Below are 22,657 nucleotides of genomic sequence, written 5' to 3'. Positions count from 1 at the left end.
GAGCATAGGAACAAATAGAATTGAAAGAAGGAAATATTCAGTCATTGACAAAATAAAACCAAAAATAAAATAACTTTTAATGACAATAAGAGAAATAAATTTACATTTTTATCACAGTTGCTATCTTGGGAAAGATGCAATGCATTCACAAAAGAATTTCAGGGTCAGCTTGAATTAGCCAATGTCAAATCTGAAACATTAATTTCTAGACTATAGCTTGTGTACTCCCTGAAGGAGAATCAGTATAATCAATTTTTTCTTCTTCTTCCTCCTCTTCTTCTTCCTCTTCCTCTTCTTCCTCTTCAGTAAAGTCAATGAATTCATACTCATCTCTTTCACCTACAAAGAAATACACAGCCAAATAACAAATATAGTGAAAAGAGCATCGAGTGTTTTAAATTTATGTTCACATTTTAAGGGAGAAAGAGTTTCTGCGTAACTTTAAATATCAATCATTTTTCCTTTATCTCTGATCAGGTATATGCCGCATTACAGAAGTTTTTGTTGTTGTTCTCGCCCATCACTATGCTAGACTGCAATAGTAAATGGAAGATTTACGGACTGTATATCTGCATCTATTCCTGTTCCATTCATCAAGGAATGTAAATTTCAGCTCATTTTTTACAAGAGGAAAATATGAATATTGAGTACAGTACAAATGTGCATGGGGATCCAGTCTAATATTAACACCTGGGAAACACAAACATGTTCTAATTTTGGAAACAGTTTAATGAAATGTCTGCTTATCTGCTTGTATCTGCAAGTTACAAGAGTTCTGCCCTATCCTTTGTAGATATTGCCATGTATAAAAAGTAAGCAAAGTAAACAATTACTCCCAGAGGTTTGTACACTGCAAACAAGCACTGATCATTCCAATGACATTTTATGGAAAAGTGGCAAAACTTTTTGAAGAAAAAAATCCAAAAATCCAGAGGGTTCTGGGAGCTTTTTCTCAGAGATTGTAAAGATGATTTTTCAACAGCAAATGCATTGGGACTGCTGCTCCCAGAACCCTTACTTAGCTTGTTATTGGTCACACTGAAATGTGTCGTCCAAGTGCATCTAAACAACACCAGATTGGAGAATGCTGCCCTGCAACCACAGCCAGTAATTTGTTTTTTATGAACAAATTACCAGGTCTGGCTTGAGCCAGTTTTCTATGTTCTGGTTTTATTTTTGTCATTAGCCCATTGTTGTGGGTCAATTAAAAACAGGCTTCAAAGAAGCAGCATGTGTATTAAGACAATTCAAGCTAATAGTTTTAATTGAATTTTGCAGGGGCTGAACCTCTTGTATGCAGCTTATGTCACATCCCCATTTTTACTATCTCCCTAGTGTCACCTCTCATAATACATGCAATTTATGTATAATATTGTCTGTGAATCTTTATATGGAAGACAATGAATCGCATTTTAAAGCTTCCTCCACAACATGTGAATATTCATCTATGTAAGAATGTTCAGAAAACACTCTCCCTTGGTGATGATTTCAACCAATTAAATATGTCGAAGAAAGAAACGTTGTGGCCCATTCCCTCCAAGAAATTTTACTTGAACATTCAGATAAATAGATAACTCGTCATCAGGACAATGCACCTCATGGCAAATGCCATCCTGTTTTCTGCAACTGCTTATTTACAGTCTTTTGATTCCCTTTTCCTCCTACAGAGTGATTTCAGTCACTTTCTCCAATCTTTGGGTTCTTATTCATTAAACACTGAAAACAAAGTAAGAAAGAGGTTCTTACAAAGCCTTCCATTCTTGTTTAATTCTTCCTCTATTGCAAGAAGTCGATTGTACTTGACTATCCTCTCTCCACGGGAAAGACCTCCCAGTTTGATGAATTTGGTTCCCAGTCCAACAGCCTAAGACAAATAAATTCCTTTTAAAAACCCCATAGCTGAAAACTTTGGTAGTTTATTAATACTAAGCTAACTTGATGACTAAATAGAGGCTTTAATTACGGTCATGTATATTTTAACCCTACATGAAAGCTCATAATTAAAGAACTGAATTTGTAACTGTAGGTACCAATATTATTCTATGTAATCAATGTTTTGTTTCAAAATATGTCTTTCATATATTTTTATCTATTACTTTCTCTTTCTCTCTCTACTGTATGTATGTGCGTGTATTTCATTCTTGTGTTTTTTCTTTCACAGTTTAATTATATTAAAGGATTTTTTAAAAATAGATATTACCATACAAGATATGCGTATTTGTTTCTTAAAGCAGCAAAAATCTCAGTTGAATTGTGACTGCAGTTTAATCATCAAACTCATATAACTTTTAAATTGCAGCATTAGAGTAAATCTGATAAGTATAATGAAATAAAACCTGCCAAGTAAATTTCAAAATTAATAAATTTAAATCTTCAAAGAATTTTTTCTCAAGTTTTATAGGTATTGTTTGAAATAGAAATAAAATTTTCGGTAATATATTCATTTTGACTGTGGCAATTTTTACTAATATTGACAATTGCAAGCTTTTCCATTTTTCCAAATCCACTCTTATTTGATTCAATAATTTTGTATAATTATCTTCTTTTATCACTGAACATCTTGCTGTTATTCCCAGGTATTTAACCTTTTAAACTATTTGTAGCTCTATTTTTTGACATTTGTTTTTTTTTTTGTTTATCTGAAAGATTTTTAACTATTACTTTAGTTTTTTCTCTGTTTATTTTCAGTCCTGCTATTTCTCCATACTGTTCTATCTTTCCCAGTAGTTTAGGAATCATCTCCAAGGATTCTTCTAAAATAAATACCAAATCATCTGCAAATGCTTGTAATTTGTATGTTTCATCTTTTATTTCTAGTCCTTTAATTTCCATATCTTGTCTAACATTTCTGTTTAGAACTTCCAAGGTTAAAATAAATAACAATGGAGATAATAGACATCCTTGCGTTGTAATTTTCTTATTTCAAAGTTTTCTGTATAATCTCCATTCACAATCACTTTTGCTGTTTGTTTATTGTATATTGTTTTAATCATATTTATATTTATTTATATTTATTTTTAATTGCTGAATCATAAATTGCCAGGAAACATTATCAAATTCCTTTTGGACATCTAAAAATATTAATGCCAATTGTTTCCCTGGATGTAATTCATAATATTCCAATGTATCCATTATCACTCTTAAATTATTTTTAATTTGTCTCTTTGGTACAAAACCATTTTGGTCTGAATATATAAATTCAGTTAAAAATCTTTTCAGTCTCTCTGCTATTATTGAAGTAAAAATTTTAAAATCCACATTTAATAATGATATCGGTCTATAATTTTTTTATCTGTGTCAAGTCTGAATCTTCTTTTGGTATTAAGGTAATATTTGCTTCTGTCCATGTATTTGGGAGTTTAGCCTCCAACAAAAGTTCCTTGCAAACATCCTTCAAAGGTTCACTTAATATATCGTGTAAAGATTTATATAGCTCCACCAGTAGTCCATCTGGCCCCGGTGTTTTCTCATATATTTTTTTTGTCTTCTTATAGCCTCTGTTATTTCCATCATTGTTATTTTTTCCACTAGCATAGTTTTAAAAGTTTCTGAAATTTTTGGAAGATTACTTTCTTCCAGATATTGAATTATTTTCTCCCTTGGAATTTCTTCTATATCATACAGTTTCTTATAGTATTCTTTAATTATCTTTTTTATTTCTTCGTTCTTAAATTGTAGACAGCCTTTTTCATCTATTACATTATTTATCAGTTTCTTCTCCTTCTGTTTTTTAAGTTTGTAAGCTAACCATCTTCCTGGTTTGTTTGCATTTTCAAAAAAGTTTTGTTTTGCTCTTTTTATTTGCTGTGCCAATTTTTCTGAATCCAACAAATTTAATTTATGTTTTATTGTTTCCATTTCTCTTTTCAGAATCTTCTTTTGTGGATTCATTTGCAGTTCTTATTCTAATTTTCAAAATTCTTCCCTTAATAATATGTATTGTTGTCTTTTCTGTTTATTTTTTTTCCGCCATGTATGTTATAGCTATACCTCTAAAATATGCTTTGGCTGTATCCCATACATTTTATAATGTTGTATCTTCTTTTTTGTTTCCTTTAAAGAAAAACTCAATTTCTTTTGTTGCTAATTCTATAAATTCTTTTTCTTTTAATATAGATTGATTCAAAGTCCATCTTAATTTTTTGGGTATTCCTCTCCATGTCATTGTTAAGGGGTTGTGGTCTGCCCATATACCTGGTTCTATCTCAATCTCCTGCATACTTGTCCTCAATTCAGATGTCATCCAAATCATGTCAATTCTGGACCAGGATTTGTGACTATTTGAATAAAATGTATATTGTAATTTTCCTGGATTAATTTCCCTCCAGACATCTTGTACCCTAATTTCCTCTATCGTATTAAAAAAATTCTTAGGTAATCTTTTTCTTCCACTTTTTCTTGTTTTGCTACTTTTATAATCTAAGGTCCCATCCACTATTGCGTTAAAACCTCCTACCAGGCAAATATTTTGATACTCCATTTCTGTTATTTTTCTATGGAGATTTTGATAAAATTCTTCCTGTTTATTATTTGGTGCATATATTGCTACCAACAATGTTTGTTTTTGATGTAGAAATATTTCTACCATCACAATTCTTCCTTCATCTGAATAAATCATTTTAGACTAGAGTCTATTGTCTCTTTACGGCTACACTTCTTTTTTTTCTGCTGCGCTGATGCATGGTAAAGTTTCCCAATTTTGGGGTATTCCAACAGTTTGTAATATTTTTAATATGTGTCTCTCGCAAACAAATTATATCTATGTTTAATTTCTGTAGTTTTCTAAAAAAAATATTTCTTTTTGATGGGGAATTCAGTCCATTTATATTCACTGAAAAAATTCCGTTTTTTTTCTCCATTTCAATTACTTATATTTAGGTCTGTTCTCTGGCTATTCCCTCACTCTCTTGATCAAGTTTCTCTTTCTGTTCTTCTGTTTGTTTAGTTGCTTCCTTAGTTGCTTCTTCTGTTTGTTTCTGATCTTTTTCTCTCCTCTTGTTGATATTGTACTCCTTCATTTAAAAATGCTTGATTTCTTTCATCAAAGTCTTGTGCCTTCCAAAGTGAGTCCATTCGGTATCTTGTATTATTCCAGTTCCCTTCTGGCATTAACCATCTGAAGTTTATACCTTTTGTAATTAGCTTTTTAGTTAAGAAGTGATATTGTCTTCGGGTGTCTCTTACTCTCTTGGGGATCTGCTTTAACACCACAATTTCTTTATTCTTGTATTGTAATGGCTCATCTCTAACTTTTCTCAGTATTTCATTTCTTGTTGTTTTCTTTATGAATCTTACATGAACTTCTCTGGGTAGTTTATATTTCTTTGCATAGCTTGAATTCATTCGAAATATTTTGGCAAGGAAAGAAAGCTAGAATTAAGATGAAAATGTTACAAGATGCCAAGGAAAATGGAGGTTTTGGTTTACTAGAGTGGGTTTTATATTATCAAGCATCTGTATTAACATGGGTAAAAGAATGGATAATTCTTAGAAACAAAAGGTTGTTATATTTGGAGGGGCATGATTTACAATTTGGGATGGCACGTTTTCTTATGGTATGGGGAAAATAAAATTCATAAGTACTTTCAAAATCACTATATAAGAAATGCATTATTAACAACATGGGAAAAAATATAATGTAAAATATATCTGAAAATTCCAGGTTGGCTTTCAACAATGGAAGCATTTGTACACCCAAATTTAGTTGATTTTGAAAAAATCCGGACATACAGAGATATTCTAAATTCTGAAGGGTTTAAAATTTAAAATCTAAACAAGAAATGGAAAATCAGGGTATCAATTGGAGGAGCCAAGATGGTGGACAGGCAGCAAAGGCTGTAAAGAGCTCCTCTGAAAGTAAAAGCTTTCTTTTCTTTTTATTTTAACTTTTTAACCCTTTTTAACACTGCATTTTAACCTACTTTTAACCCATTTTGAACCTATTTTAACCCATTTTGAACCTATTTTTAAATCTGTTTTAACCCTTGTTTGACTTTTTATAATAATCAAAGACTTTTTATCAAGGATATATACTGGAGAGGCTTACCATTGTTTTACCTACATTTTAACAACTCTACAAGCCAGGATTACCAAGTATGGGGAAAAGGAGAAAGAGACAGCGTGTTCACTCGGCAGCAGAGTTCTTCCAAGCCACTGAAGCAGCAGAAAATGGAAGATTTCACTGCAAATAGACAGTCTGCTCCAATAAGTAACTCATCTGTATGTGACTCATTGGAATGGGATTTACAAACTGAACTTGAAAGCAAACAGCATATACTGTAGAACTTTCTGTTTCTCTCAGAAAATAGCTCCCCTCCCTGGAATTCAGCACCCACTTTTCCTGCACAGGATGGGATAGTAACAAACAGTAGTAAGGGAGAATGAAACATCTCCTTTCCAGACAATGTTTGCTCACAGCTCAAACCGTAAATTCAATCTATGAACTTTTATCAATTGTCACAAATAAGGTTGACTGCTTGAAAGAGTCTTTTGCAAAGTTTATCAGCAGTCAAACAAACATTGCAGAACGACTCAGGAGGACACATAATGATAGACATGGGATGGCTAATGCAGAAATGGAAACTAAAATAGGCCCCTCTCTCCCTTCTATAAATGAGAGAGGAAAGAATATCCACAAAGAAAACAACACTCAATCAGATAGTTCTAGAGGTGACATGTCAGATAGATGTTGGAAATGCAAACATAAGTCAGGCACTTATTACCATGTTTGGTGGACATGTGCCAAAGCAAAAAGTTATTGGAAAAAGATACATGCTTGGCTAGAAAAGATGTTGGGAGAATACGTAGATTTTAAAACCTGAACTTTTTTTATTAGGTATAATGCCAGATAAACAAAGCATATCTTTTACTTTGCATGTTACAACAGCGGCAAGAATTATACCTGGCTTCTAATAGATAATTTACCTGTTTCCTACATATAAGCAGAAGTTATCAACTATCAGGTGGAGACAGAACAAAGGAAGAAAAAAAGCACCATTGTAACTTAACAGTCTGGATATTAATAGGCTGCCCAATTTGGGGGAGAAAATAGTTCAGGTATTTCTAACAGAGTAGTCAGCATTGGTGTAGTAAATCAGGAGAAGAGATAGGAAGCTGAAGCAGATGTAAAGGAATCCAAGATGACTACATTGTTGAAAGGAAGGGGAGTAGGAGGGATCTGGGAGATTGCAGGAGGCAGAAGAGAATAAATGAAGGACTGGTGAAAGAAAAGTGACACATTAATTTAAATAAGTCATCATTTCAAATGACATCCTCTATGTAATTATACTTTAATACAAAGAAATCAACTGGAATCCATTAAGACAAGAAAATACTATTACTGCCCTATGTTTGAATAATTTATTCAACTTTTCCTTAAAAATGTCAGCAAGAGACACTACATATTTGCAGTGTGCTTCTCTTGGCCTACTATTTGCTGTTTTGCCCTTGAATGTTCAAAGATTACCTCTCTTAAAAAGGTATCTTTCTTGAAAAAGCCAATTTCCTCAAAGATTATATGTCTCTTCACTAGATAAACATTTCTCCTAGGAAGCAGATGAAGATAAAAAGCTTTGGGCAATTGAGGAGTTTTCCATACATACCAGGTCTGCAAGGCTATCATCAGAAGATTCTCCATCTGGACTTCCTAAGATGGAAAGGTGCCTCCAACCTGTATTGAATGCAAGGACTTTTAATTTCATAAAACATCTATAGCTTGCAAAACATCTCTGTCTTAATTGTAAAATTACTGGAAAGTCTTATGGCATCTTCCAGAGTTAGTAATTTATTATAAATTTAAATTTTGTGGACTAATAAAATAGACGCTAGTCCAGAAGTGTTTCAGTTTCATTAAACAGATAATTCCTTAAAGACACTAAATTTATCATAGTTTTGCTGTAGCAAACTAACACAGCTGTCCTTCTGGAAATACACAATTATTTGTTTATTTAGCAAACATTTTTTTTATTCTATTGCAATCTAGTTTTGTTTTATTATGACTTATTTATAGTGTACAAAATCATCTGCCCACAGCCCAAACAGTGTTGAACATTTACATCTATTTAAATTTAATTATTCTGCATTGGATTGTGGATAAACTCTAGCAAAGCTAAAATATTACTTGCTTTTCACACTCCCCATAACTGTTACAGTAGAGATAATCACTTTAGAAGTATATTCAAAATAAAAGTAGTGAATGTTTTCCTGTTGAATACAGGTTTTTTGTTTTCTTTAAATGAACAATTCTAGCTTATATAAATAAAAATCTGAATGTTAACATTTTTAAATCTTTGTTACATTTTGAGGTCCATAAAGAATGATGGGAAATATGTGACACAAACCAATACTACAAGAGATACATGAAATTTTCTATACCATTTAAAGCTGAATTATATCTAAACATTCAACTTACATATTTTAAAATGAGCCCCCAATTATATTGTCAATCCATAATGAAATCAAATTTTGATGAATAAGATTTTTAATTATTAAATATTTTACTAAATATAAAAAGCTCTATATTTTTACAGCTACTATTGAATTTTGATATACAGTTCTTTCCTCACCATCTAATCGCTGGGTCATTTGTACAAGGTCCAAAATTTTAGCTTCATTGATATGTTTTATTACAAGACCACTGCATTTTGGCATATTGCTTTTTTTAGAACTCAGAACTTTAGTCAAATTCCTGCATGAGTCTTCTGCAATTAAATAACATTTAGAACCCAAAACATTGTACAGATGGATCCATTGTTGACGGTCCTGTAAAGATAGCAAATAATGAATAGAGTAGAGTAGAGTAGAGTAGAGTAGAGTAGAGTAGAGTAGAGTAGAGTAGAATAGAATAGAATAGAATAGAATAGAATAGAATATACTTTATTGGCCAAGTGTGATTGGACACATAAGGAATTTGTTTCAAGCATTAGCTATAAACAAGAAGGCAAAGTACTGCCAGAATTTTTTTTCTAAAAAATGAGACACTTTTAACATTAACATCAGTAAATTCAGTACTACTGTGAATGAAGCTGCATAATAAAACCCTTCAATTTATCTAGAAGCCTTAACAGAAGGGCTGATATCCAGCCTCTTGCTCAGCCCCACTAAGCAGCTGTGGACTTCGTTCTCCCTTTTTTGACCATTCACTTGGCAGCATCTCTTTGCCCCGTCTTCCAAGGTCTTTCCCACATACTATTATAGCTACTCTACAATTTCATCCCCCCCCCCCCACAAATTGTAGTAAGACCTCTTAGTTTTGTCTAGATTTTAGCAGTTTATATTAAGAAGGAATCAGAGATAATTCTGTTAGGGAAGTTTAACTAACAATTAAATATTTTGGGACGGATCAGAAGCAAAATTAGTTAAGGTGGTGACCTAGAAACCAGGAGTTTCACCCTAGGTATGAAAGCCTGCTGGGAGACATTGTGCCAATCAATCTCTCTTAGCCCAACCCATCTTACAGGGCTGTTATGGGGAAAACAGGAAGAGGAAGTATTACGTATGTTTGCCATCTTGAGTAAACTTATAAAGTAATAATACCTTGGTATTAATGATATTAATAAGTAATAAAATAATAAAATGAGATAAAAATCAAATTAATAAATATTTCACATCATAAAATAAGGAGATATAAAAAATCCTAGTTATGAGTAACATTCTTAGGTCTTACAATATTTACCATAGTCAATGTGAGATATGAGCATAGCAATACCTACATATCTTATGGCTTATGCCTCCTAAAATACCAGCTAAACAAGATTCAAAAAGGCCCTTTAACAACTGTAATTCTGTGCATAAATGATTACAAAATGATGTTTAAATTCAGTTTACATACATTAGTAAACAGTTATTCAGAATGAAACTACTGTTGTTTCCTTCAAATCTCACAAAGAAGAGCAGGTATTAAACCAAACAATGTAAGAGGAGCTTATATACATTAAACTAAATACTAAACTAGATATATAAGTCATTTAAATTATTTTTAAATCAATGAAAATTAATTACAACCCTCTAAAATCCATTTCAATTAGATTTAAACAAGACTAGTCCAGTGTTACTGGACCACAATAACACTATTGGAGAAAGAAGCTCAGTGTAATTTCCTTCATCTATGTCTTATTCTTTTCTTTAGAATGCATGATTCCTAAAACATTAACATCACCTACATGTTTGTTTCATTTTTAGATGCTGTTTTAAAAAAGTAATGCAAATTTAAATATATCTGTGTATTAGTAAAAGGAACTTACCTCTTTTCTCAATGGATCTATTAAAGTTAAAATAGAAGGGAATTTCTTAACCAGATCTAGATACATATCCACCATTTCATCAGCAGATTTGGGTGTTCCAAAAATTACTTCATATTTTCCTTTATTCTAGAGTGTAATATATTGACAAAATATTAAATATGAAGCTATCCATAATTCCGCAATTAGCTCAAACCTAATTGCGGAATTATATATACTGAGCTTTTACAAAAGTCGCTAGTATTTTAGATGAACAATATGTTTTACACATTTGTCCCATTATCATGCCATCACATCCACTATCATAACACATTCTCCCAAAAGAGGAAAAACTAATGATAAATTATTGAAAACATTGAAAATAAAACTTACATAATCCATTAGTTCATGAGCAGCACAATTTATCCCCAAGTATATATCTGTTCCTAATTCCAAGGAAAGATTTGTGCATGCTGATTGGATCAAAGTTAGTGGTTGTTCTAGACTTTCGTATCCCATTACTAGACAACCTAAATGGGATATTTTTTTAGGAACAGGAAGCTGTGAATAAATAATATATAAATAACAATAATTAACTTACAAAAAATAGTCTGCTAAATTCTGAATGCCTGCCATTCTTCAACCATTCCATCAAAACTATATGGATGATATTCTAAACTCCTTTAAGGCTCTTTCTCTGTATGGTCATTTCATAGGTCAAATCATGGTAATATTATGGTAATATTTCAAGTATATATAATTTATCATTACCTACAAGAATCCAATCAGGTAACTTCCTAGTTATTATTTCCAATTTCTATGACCGGCTGGACATGAAGACAATTACTATGTTTGTTCATATCGTTTGCAAGGATGCAGTCTTAGAGCAAATAAGTTGAATATTACAATATGTCAGGGAGGGCTAGTAAGCTTTTTCCCATATGATTTTAATCTTAATCTTTCATCATGCTTAAATTTAGGACTTTATTTTTCTCCTTACCAGCGTCTTTTTCCCTGCATCTCGTGAAGCAGCTTTTTTGTCATCTATTGCAGAACCAGACTGTTGCAAAGGATTTTTCAAGAACAAAGTGTTTAGGAAAGCATACTATGCAGAAACATGTAACAAATTATCAACCATTGTAGCATGAGAGTCATCATGGTAAAATATGTAGGTAAAACGAATATATTGTACATGATACAACCCTATACTGAGTCTAAAATAGAAATGCATTATTCAACTGTACCTTGCCAACAATTATCTGATTCAGCATTATAAATAATGAACATCTATTAATTTAAAATAGCAACTTGTAATAAAATGCTAAGAAGGTTCTTGTGCAACCAACCACATCTCTTCATTCTATCCCATTTCTCAGGTGAATTTCTGTTTCCTCACCCAAACAGTAGCTCCTTGTTGGATTGTTTTTGCCCCGTCTCTCTACAATTATTTTTGTTTTACAGACAATGAGGTTTGCGATCCTCCCGATATTTCTTTCCTTCCTATGAGTGTGGGCATGTTAGACCTAAGCCCAAAGATGACACTGTGAAATCCAATCAAGTCCAATTTTCTATTTGCTTACAACTAGTAGACAAATTTTTGCCAGATTAAAGCTATAATTTTCTAACTTAACAGATATAACAAGGTGAAATATATCACCCCGAATCTCTCCCCCATCCAATTTAGGATTGTGCAATCTCTTAATTTGGGATTCTTTTTGAAATGTACTGCCTCCTCCTTGGGAAACCATGGTGCTCCTGCCAGGATTCTCCCTCCACCCCTGCATATTCCTTCTCCAGAGGCAAATTCTAGTGCATTTGCATTTGTGATTTATTTATTTATGTGCATTTGTGATTTATTTATTTATTTATTTATTAAAGTAATAGCATTCATTCTTGAATATCCTAAATAGATTTTATTATTGTTGACTTACCTCTTTATTCATTTTTTCTATCAATTTCAACATCTGTTTCTGAATATCCATACATCTTGTTATGGCCTGCATAATAATAAAACATTCCCTCAATAAAACATAACATGCTTTTTTCCATTGGAAATTCAACTTTAAAAATGACTGATTTTTTCATAAAATCACAAGTATGCTCTTTAATAAGAGATTTATTCTTAGCTCCAGATTGCATCGGAAGTTGTGGAGAAGTCACAGGTTTATGTAATTAGTAATTCAACCTTGAACTTGGAAGGTTAATCCTGGAAACAGCATTGTGTGGTAAGGGGGAAAAATGGATGTGCATTGTGACATTGTGATAAAAGTACAAAAGGCTGGGATTTGCATTGTAATGTTCCAAGACACATTTTCTCTTTTTTCATCATTATGATTTTGTCAAGTGCCTGGAAATCAGGAGAATCGGACAGATCAAATGAGTATAAAGATTTATTGCAAGCTTAAGCTCTCTACAAAAATCTGAGCTACTAACAGTCAAGGGAAATTAGCGGGAGACAAGAAAGGCATTCAAGGTGACCTGGACTTAGATCTCTTATGGAAGTGAAGGGACTCGTGATTGATGGTGCTTTTGTCCTTCCTCAGGATCACCCTGGAATTTCCTATAGATTTAGGTTCATTAAAGTGTCATTAAGCATAAATGAGCAAATATGGGTTGGGATGGTGAACAAGGCACTAGGATCATGGACAGAAGAAAAACTAGATTCTCGAAATAGGCATCCATGTTGCTCTAGCATTTGTTAGAAGCTAACTGAATTCGGAAATATTTCTGTTTTAAGAGGATATCACTAAAGCCCATTTTACTGAAAAACAATGAATTCTTCTTCTATGGATTATGCTTTGGCCTTGAATGAAATATAAACAAGTCTATATCAAATAATGTCAAGGAGGACCATCTTCCTGTATCAGCTAGCTCATGCTTTAAGATCATCAGAGAAGGCGCTTCTCTCTTTTTTTTACAAAAATATCCTCACCCTTGGACGGAGTTCTGTTTGTGAAATGCATTTCCCAAAGTGGTGTGTCTCACACAAACACTGCATTGTTTTCACTGACAAATCAAAACCTCTTGTTTGCCATTCATTTTAACTAATTCTTACCCATGTTTAGTACAGGGATATACAGATTTAATTATACTTTAATGCTGACTAATTTAATTTTATATCTCTCAATATGATTAGCTTTCAGATTTATTAAAGGTTTGCTTATTATATAACACCGTGAGATGAACAAAATTAATCAACAATTGTGTCAGCATGTAACTTCTACTAAGACAATAGAGTTAATTACATTTACACTACTGAGGTGCATAATAGATTGACACATTATGTTAATCAAGTTTTCCTTTAGCAGAAATTAATCAAAAACTGATAACCATATCTAAGTAGTCTCACATTCTGCATAGCCTACTATCACATTTCTTTTACTTGTGGTTTCAGCCATAATGCAGGACTGTGTCATCATATATCTTTTCTTTAAACTTGTTCAAAGGTTATTGGGGTGATCAAGATTTATTTGTCAAAGCTATTTCTCAAATCCATTTTAGAACCATTGTAACTATAGACATTTTTAATAATTGTTCATGAAACTAATGCTTCCTCTGTGCCAGGTTAACACTGATCATCTTAGAATGTGAAACTTTATTGTACAGCAAATTCTGTTCAATCTTTCTAATGTTTTTGCTTACTTTCCTTCATTATAAGAGGCACTAGAAAATCCCAAATAAATAAATGCCAGAAAAATGATAGGCTACTGTAACTATCTATACCTATGTCTATGTCTATGTCTATGTCTATGTCTATATCTATATCTATATCTATATGTATATCTATATCTATCTACAGTATCTATATCTATCTATATCTAATGTATCATGCAGATGAAATGCTGCATATATATTTACTGGATAGACATTTTGCATAGTCTGATCAACATAATAGTATTTTTGTTTTTTTTCCTGAGATTTCTTGCACATACACAGATTTTGAATTTAGTTCCAAGTCAATAGTTTTAATAAATAGCAGTGATATAGATAAACAGCATTTCCATCCTGAAAGGCAAATACAATGTACTTGAATGATTTTCAACATTTTATTTATCATTCTCAACTTAGAACAACAGCATTTAGTACTTGTTTAACTGTTAACCAGGCAGGAGGGATCAGCATCACTTCTTTCATTACATTCAGTTTTCCAGGTGATGTTTTCCCACAATTTAAAACTGTTATCATTGGCAGTGGTATAACCAGTTCTTTTGGCATCTTCTAAATGGGGAAGAACGAAGAATTGTTATTGGTTGTACTAAAAATAAATAATCCAAATAATGTACAAGGTTTTAATCATATATTATATTTTACGATAACTACCTTGTATATTATTTGGATCACAAAGGAAAGTTAACTGTATTTGCAAATGTATGTGTACAATTTGTATCTACTGTATGACTGGCTAGAAAGATAAAGCTTAATTTCATTAAGATCATAAATATCCAATTTTAGACCAGAATGTTAAATTAAGACTATTTCAGCTACCAGAAAAATAATATGATTTAAATCAGTATACAGAGATCCATTATTACACTCTGTCATTCCCTGTATGCCAGAGATGGACAGCATAAAATCTAGGATTAGGATTTGCCTTAATTCAATATCATTCATATGTAGGAATATTCCTATGTATTGACACGAGAGTCAGGGAACAAGAGTAAACGAAGACTGATTAATACTTGTATTAGAATATGAGTCCTTTTCATCCCACTGACATTTAGAAATGGCATGCACAATAAACTAAGACAAAATATGGTTAGATAAAATACGGTGTTCAAACCTGGATTTTAAATTAAACTGTGGTTAAAGAACCTGTTAATTATAGTATAGGTTTGTAATGGGTTTATTCAAACTATAGTTTGGTGCTTCAATCAAACTAAGACCAGTGAATTAATTGATGATTAATTCAATCTTCTGGCCACTAACCAAGAAATGGGAGATAGGAACAACTACATGATAGGTATTACTCTTGTCTCTTCTAACACATATCAATCATGAAAAGGCTTAAATACCATAATAACACAATATAAGAAAATTCACCTTGCTCATTCCAGATCCATCTGGCCTAGTGTTCTGTGTCACAGGAATGTAATTGTCCCAGCAATAAACAATCTGGTTTTGCAGGTTCCAATCTGAGTCAGTCACCAGGACCAAATATTTATTCTTCCTAGCTTTCAGGCTCATGCTGGGAACCTGAAATCTAGGAAAACTTTACCTTCCTTCACAAAATTAGTTTTGCCAAGCCATCTTCCCAGATTATTTTTTTGACTTGCCAACAATTTTGGCACTTTCACTATATTTGTTGTTGTTGTTGTTAATTGCAAAGTTGTGTCCGACCCATCGTGACCCCATGGACAACGTTCCTCCAGGTCTTCCTGTCCTCTACCATCTTTACTATATTAACCATGTCTAAAAGTTTAATTCTGAACCCTACATAAGATCAACTGCTATCATTGCCTGTAGGTAACAACCAGCTATCCAGACTATATTAAATCATCTAAACTGGTGGCAGTAAATCCCATTTAATTATACCTCATATAAAGAAAGTCATTACAGGGACAGGATCATCTTCTTGACCAGGCCACCATGTTTTACTTTTATAAAGTAAGCGATCTGCTTGATCCCTTACTTTTTAAAAAGAAGTTTCCTCTGACCACAAATGTAGATGCAGCATGCATCAAACTGAAAACATTTAGCAAACTGGAGCTGATCACATCTGCTATATTGTCTAGTGTGCTACAATTGATTAAGCAGTTTCACTATACATATCATGAGACTTGGCTTTGTGTATATGGCAATCATTTCTCTTGTTCCCATTTCAACTGAGCATTCTGAATCTGCAGAACAAGGTAAATCCTGAGAAGTACCTGATCATGTTTCAGCAAAGTAATATATAAGTACAAAGGTATGTCACGAACAGTTGCAGCACTCTTTGCAATAGCAAGTGATGTACATCCAATAGCCAAACTGCCCATAAGTACAGGTTCAGGGAGCTCTGCTGGGACTATTGGCTTTTCTATCACAGACATTTTTTTGCCTAAAAACACAGGGAAAAAAAGGATGTAGTCAGCTTCTGCTTAATGTTAACAAGACCACAATAAATAAAATGGTAGTTTTTGCACTGAAGTCAAAAAATGTAGAAAGAAATCTTCAGGTTCCTTAATCTACAATTCATTTGGAATCACAGACACTGATCCAGAAATAGGAATTTGAAGAAAAATAATTCTAAGTGCATTTTAAACTTATTCCTATTTATCCAGCCAGCTTTCTAACGTTAATTTTATAGCAGCTTAAAGACTCTTTTCTTACATGCAATGGCAGATATTACAAACTCTTTGCTGAAGTTTTATTTCTCAGACAAAAATGTTCTATTATTTTCTCTTTACTAACTTTTTCATCATGTTCATTTTTTTAACCTCATCCAGATTTTCAAAATAATATTTATGTTTAAAAAATCAGAATCCAAGGTACATTTGGAAAATTATGTAGCTCCCATTTAGGTACTTTAACAATAGCTGAATTTTGTAGCACAGAACATAGCAACCATCATTTCCCACTGTGACATTTATGTCCTCAAATGTTAAAGAAAAGCCTGCATCGTTTGAAAATCTGACAAGTTATGGGTGTGGGTGTTATGGAAAATCTGACTTTTGATCCAAACATTTAACTGCTTCTCTAAGCAAGAATATAAACATGCTCAAGAACACTGAGATGTACTTGATACATTAATTTGAGGCATACCATAAATTTGATCCTCTTTATGATCAAAAAGCTTATCTAATGAAAATTATAAATGAATTGTCATAGTATGAAGCAACAAGTCTGAACAGGACATATTCTCCATAGATTCTCAACAATCAATGAAATATTTCATAATATGCTAAATTCAACTTCTGTTATGTTCAATATCTTTTCTTTTTCATTGACACTATTAAGATTCTAAAAATAAAGTATTTTCTCAGAGATTTATAATGAGTTTTTAACAATTTGTATTTACTAACATTATTTCCTTATCTTCAGATATGGCATTCACTAGTGTCTGCAGTAAATTATGAATATATCAAAATATACAAGGCACAAAACAGAAAAAGGCCAGTTTTTGAATCCCTGGATCCTAAACTGCTGCCTTTTGCAGGGAATTTACAGGGATGTTGACTAATTATGAAATAAAACAAAAAAATCTTCTGTTTGGTAGAAAAGCTATGACAGCTCTAAAGAAAATACAAAAGAACAGATATATAACATTGACAGCAACGGTAAATATTGTCAAGGCTATACTTTCCCCACATAAGCACATATATATAAAAACCGGATCATCAGAAGGATTAAACAAAGAAAAATTGTATTTTTGAATTGTGATGCAGAAGAATGCAACTGAAAATACCTTGCACTGAAAGAAGAAATCATTGTACTAGATGCAGTAAAACCACACTATTGACTGGGAAGACTAACAATGAACCTAAAGCTTTAATATTGAGGACACAAAATACAAAGGCAGGAATCATGGAAAGGCCCTGATGCTTAAAAAAAAAATGAAGGGAATAAAAAAAGAGGCCTACAAGACAAGATGGCTAGTTAACATTACTCATGATGCAAGCAGGACTTTTCCAGAACGAAATAAGTTACTGAGAAAACAAACCAGGAAAAATAGTGTCCAGCAGATCACGAAGAACCAGAAGTAACCAAATGATTGCTCAAGACCATTTCATGTATACTAATGTCATTTTCTAACCTGTTTTGTTTGGTTTCTTTTTTCCAGGAGGTATGGTGGCCAATGGAGAAGCAGGTGCCATCACTTCCTGACTTTCTTTTTCTTTTGCAGGTTCCCTTTTTTCTTTGTCTTCTTCGTATTTCCTTGTAAAATAATCACTATAAATAAAAGGAAATAGCATGATTAATCACTGCTTTGGATTTTGCAAATACAAACTCTACAAAATCATACACTGGAAGGGTTCTGACTCACAAAAACATATTCCATTTTTATTTTCAACCTGAATTTGAATTTGTGTTATTCAAGGTATTGCCATTAGTTTTAAGTTTCATTTTCCTTAGGGCCAAGAAGTCATGCAAAATGCTAAAATAAATAATTAAAATAAAATAAATTTGTGAATGACAAATATTGCAATTTTTAGCTTTATAAATATTTCCACCTTTGTATGTACACATTTATTGCATGTCTGTTACCTTTTGGAAGTTAAACTTTTCTACCCTGATGTTGCTTGTGAATATATACCAGTTGGAGGAACCAAAATTCTTTATGTACATCAAATGGGCCTTGAGAATTGGCCCAAAATGTTTATGCCAGATTATTGTCTGGAACAGGCATATAAAACGTATAATTTTGTTACTATTTTATCTCTATCCAAACAATATGGTTTTTACTTCAGAACTGAAAATGATTTGAAACCATCATACTTATATGGTTGCCTTCTTTTTCTTGGAATTCCCTAATATTTGGATGGTAGATATCAGTGCTTTGAGACACCATTATAATACAGCCTCTATAATCATATGCTTCAGTACTGAAAATCATATTCTTTTGAAATTATAGTCTTTCTAATGATTAGTACCTGATACCTTCCAGATGTTTGGGACAAAACATCCTACATTCCTTGTTCACTGGTGCACACTGCTTGGATCTTTGCTCTATTCAGTGTCCCTTTTGAGCAAACACACAATGGACTGCATCCTTGAGGAACTTTCAAGGACAGTTGTGAAAATGATATATCATTCAATTATTAAAGTACATTTCATAAAAATGTAGGCAGCTAGCTTATTAATTTCCTTTTACTACTGCTACTGGAAAAGTGTAGGATAGCTTTTTAAAGAAATATATTTCTGCAACTGCAATGCCAGCTACCCAAATCTATCTATCTACATGATTAGAAGAGAACATTATTATGTTGTGCCACTTCAGAGCTTTCTTCAGCTGGCTTTTGACTGGCACAACTGTCCCCTTGGAGGACAAAGAACATATTGGGTAGAAGTCATTCAGAGAAAATATTTAGTTAATTCAGTATTTAAAATTATTCCATTTGGGAACTGATTTAAAGATCACTAGTAATTGAACAATTCCTCAGATCAACACCTCTGATGATGATTTTAACCTGTATTTATTATAATAAAACCTGTAATTATTAGGGAAAGTCTTGGTCTGTTTAAATTTTAAATGGAAGAGAAACTGAGCCTAGTATTACTTGTAAAAATAAGGGGGAAAGTTAAAGAAAAGATATGCCAGAATGGATACAAATCAAATAAATACTACTATAAGGATTGGTCAATTTGCATTCCAGGAAGCTGTATTGTTTAGTCACCTATATAGATTTAGATTTAGATTTTATTAAATTTATATCTTATAACTGTATCATACGTCAATCTTACAGTAGTATTATAAAATGCAAAAACAGTTAAGATCAGTCTATTAATTAAATATATTCTTAAGAGTGTAAAAAAATAAATTTATTGCCATATTGTCTATTAACCAGTGCAAAACTGTAGCAACCTTATCTAGTTCCAATATAAAAAGGGATAATTCTATATTTTTAGTTATCTACAACTGTGTTTTTATAATCAGTTTGTGAACAGTAAATATATAGGATCCTATAGTGTATTCATTTTTTTAAATATTCATTGGTGAAGGAGGAAGCAATTAGGAATCTGAGTTTTTGGCTTTTTATGGTATAAAAAAATTAATGATACTATAGATTTTAAAAATTATTGTGTACTTCTTATCCTGCCTTCAGGTGCTCTGGACTGCCTCTTCTTTGTGGCAGCCCCTCAAACATTGGAACAGAGCTATCATGTCAGCCCTAGTCCTTCTTCTAATTAAATTAGACATACCCAATTCCTGCAACCATTCTTGGTTGCTCTTCTCTGAACTCTTTCTAGAGTCTCTACATCTTTTTTATATCATGGCGATCAAAACTGGATGCAATATTCCAAGTGTGGTCTTACCAAGGCATCATAATGTGGTATTAACACTTCACGTGATCTTGATTCTATCCCTCTATTAGTGCAGCCTAGGACTGCATTGGCTTTTTTGGCAGCTGGGATAGAAGGGAACCTTGTAATGAAAGAAGGAGGATGGATAATAAGTTTGTTTATAATTACTGTAGAGAAGATTGGAAGTTGCTTGTTCAATTTTCTTTTTTTTCTCTACTTAAATTGCTTTTTAAATTTTCTGTTATCTTTTTTCTTTCTTTCTAACTTTTCTTTATATATTTTCATATTTAGCTTTTACTTATGTAATTTTTAAATAAAATTCATATAGGCAGAGTATGACTGTTTTGATCTATATTTCTCATGGGATCCAATTAGCAAGTCCAGTAACAGATAATAGTGTTATATTCCCAAATCCATGGAGGGCATTGGGTTGTATTCTCTTGCATTACTGCAGCCCCTAAAATCTAGCCACTTATATGCTGCCATCCTCCCTTCTTATTCTTGGCACCTATATCACTGATCTATTTTATACATTCAGCATTGCTATTACTGGATGGAACTTCTTAGATAATGAGCACTTATGATAGCAAGATTTATTGACTAGTAGTCAACTGAATTATGTAACAAAATGTCCTAATAACCATTAAAGAACACTGCTTCAAGTTTGTAAGTATATTGTGTGCAAATGCTGAATTAGAACATAATGGAATTTTAAATAAAATTTAAAAAAAAAATTCATAGCAAACAAATATATATGAGACATTTACCCTAATAACTCATCAATGTTTTGTTGGTCACTAGGCTGAAGGCCTCTGAGCATTTCATTCAGGGATTCATTTATCCATTCAATTGCCGTATTCAATGATTCGCATCTTTCCTTTTCATCTGCATCAATTGCTTCTGCTGAAGCATTTTCAAGAATTTCAGCATGACATGAGATCATGCTGGAACAAATAATCTGTGCAACAATATTTAAAGATGGTTATTATTGAAATTTCACATAGTAAACATGACATTGAAATTACTTTCTACTAAAAGCTTTTTTTTATAATTGATGTATGGTTTTTCCAGATACTTCCACTGACAAATATCATAAACTTATCTCGCTTCAAGTATTTATCCAAGGTAATTCATAGACTGTAATTCTTCAGTAGAATTTTGTTCAAAGCTTTTTATTCAACTCGTACTTATTCTATATAGTTTTAATATAGTTCTTTTTAACACAAACAGGAGTTTTATGTGAAGTTTTGATTCATGAATGCTCTGAGAATATATTTTATAATGTTCCCCTTAATTACCTTAGTATCATTTTTCAAGAAGTGAACGAAAAATTCAAGATAATCTTAATCCTTCTAACTAATTGATATGTGCAATGAACTAAGCAATGCATATCTAACGTGATGGAATGAAATATGTTTTCAAATAAAAAACTTGACTAATTTTTTGTTATTCTTCCACCATATTAGATGGCTTTATAAAATAATATAAAAGGACTGTTGCAAAAGAAGAAAAGATAATTTCAGCTAGGCCTTAAACTTATTGAACTGTATGCTACAGGAAATCAAAACGTCATGCACAGAGACCGCATACCAGCAAAATGCATTTAAATGGTTTATTTTTTTAAACAACCACCATACAGGGGTGGTAGAGTTAAGATGGAGGTAAGACCATACTGAACAGGAGGTAATAGTCTAACCTGCTATATCCGTTTCTTGTCCAATTAATAATCAAGCTAGATCAGAAGCTTTCCTTGTAATGAATGACTTGTGGAGAAAATCCATGAAAATCACATCAGGAAGCAAAAAAAGATTTAAGATTATTCTTTCCTATCACCATACCACAATCTGAATAGCTTTAGCTGTTATTTAGAAATTAAATAAAGTCCTTTTACTTTGTCTAGAAAACCAAACCTTGGTATTAAAGGGATAAATGCATTCCATTAGGCTTCTCAAATGCCTGTCATGGAATCTCAACTACCCAACGTGGTGGCTCAGCCCCTTTGCTTTTTGATTCTATCTACCAATCAGTTGTATTGTTTTTCTTTGATATATGTTTTCCTTTTAATTGTTTAATTACAAGCTGCATAGAGTTCTGGTGGAGTTGGTCACTCTTAAAATTGTATAAACAAACACAGAATTAACTGCAACCCAACTCATACCTTTTCACAGTCCCTAACTCGGCAAAAGACTTCAACTTCTAATGTTGGTCGACCAGTTCCATCCAGCACACTTTTAGCATCTAATTTGCATATCACTGGAGGTTTTGATAATTCAGAGAAGAAGTTTGCCTAGAAGACCAATAATTAGTGCAATTCACAGGCTTTCAAAGATACAATTACAATTTATTTTGTACCTTAAATGTATTAGGTGGTTCATTTAGTTACTAATTCTTGTAGTCATAGATTGGAGGAAAAATCATGAATGGTGTATGATGGTAGCACGCTAGTTGAAGCAGATTATCTGGATTCTTTTCAGTCAGTATGTGGCATATTCTGCTGT

The 22,657-nt window shown here is 32.3% G+C and overlaps 1 protein-coding gene across 1 annotated transcript in view; it reads right to left on the bottom strand.

Annotated features, from left to right (window-relative positions):
- Positions 1-22,657, bottom strand: part of ENO4 (enolase 4) — a 27,997-nt gene continuing 5,340 nt past the window's right edge. Inside the window, exons 2-14 of the mRNA XM_015815217.1 lie at positions 22,318-22,446; positions 20,927-21,117; positions 17,950-18,086; positions 16,085-16,254; positions 14,304-14,435; positions 12,149-12,214; positions 11,218-11,277; positions 10,611-10,778; positions 10,242-10,367; positions 8,565-8,760; positions 7,602-7,669; positions 1,747-1,864; positions 1-339 (exon numbers count right to left, since the gene is read on the bottom strand). Of these exons, the coding sequence (XP_015670703.1) occupies positions 206-339; positions 1,747-1,864; positions 7,602-7,669; positions 8,565-8,760; positions 10,242-10,367; positions 10,611-10,778; positions 11,218-11,277; positions 12,149-12,214; positions 14,304-14,435; positions 16,085-16,254; positions 17,950-18,086; positions 20,927-21,117; positions 22,318-22,446 (1,695 nt within the window). The 3' untranslated portion in view covers positions 1-205. The remainder of the gene's footprint in view (positions 340-1,746; positions 1,865-7,601; positions 7,670-8,564; positions 8,761-10,241; positions 10,368-10,610; positions 10,779-11,217; positions 11,278-12,148; positions 12,215-14,303; positions 14,436-16,084; positions 16,255-17,949; positions 18,087-20,926; positions 21,118-22,317; positions 22,447-22,657) is intronic.

This window comes from Protobothrops mucrosquamatus, unplaced genomic scaffold (assembly GCF_001527695.2).
Source record: "Protobothrops mucrosquamatus isolate PMUCROS unplaced genomic scaffold, P.Mucros_1.0 scaffold326, whole genome shotgun sequence".
NCBI classification, from domain to species: domain Eukaryota; kingdom Metazoa; phylum Chordata; class Lepidosauria; order Squamata; family Viperidae; genus Protobothrops; species Protobothrops mucrosquamatus.
Note: the sequence above shows the minus strand (reverse complement) of the source record. Positions and strands in the feature narration are given on the sequence as shown.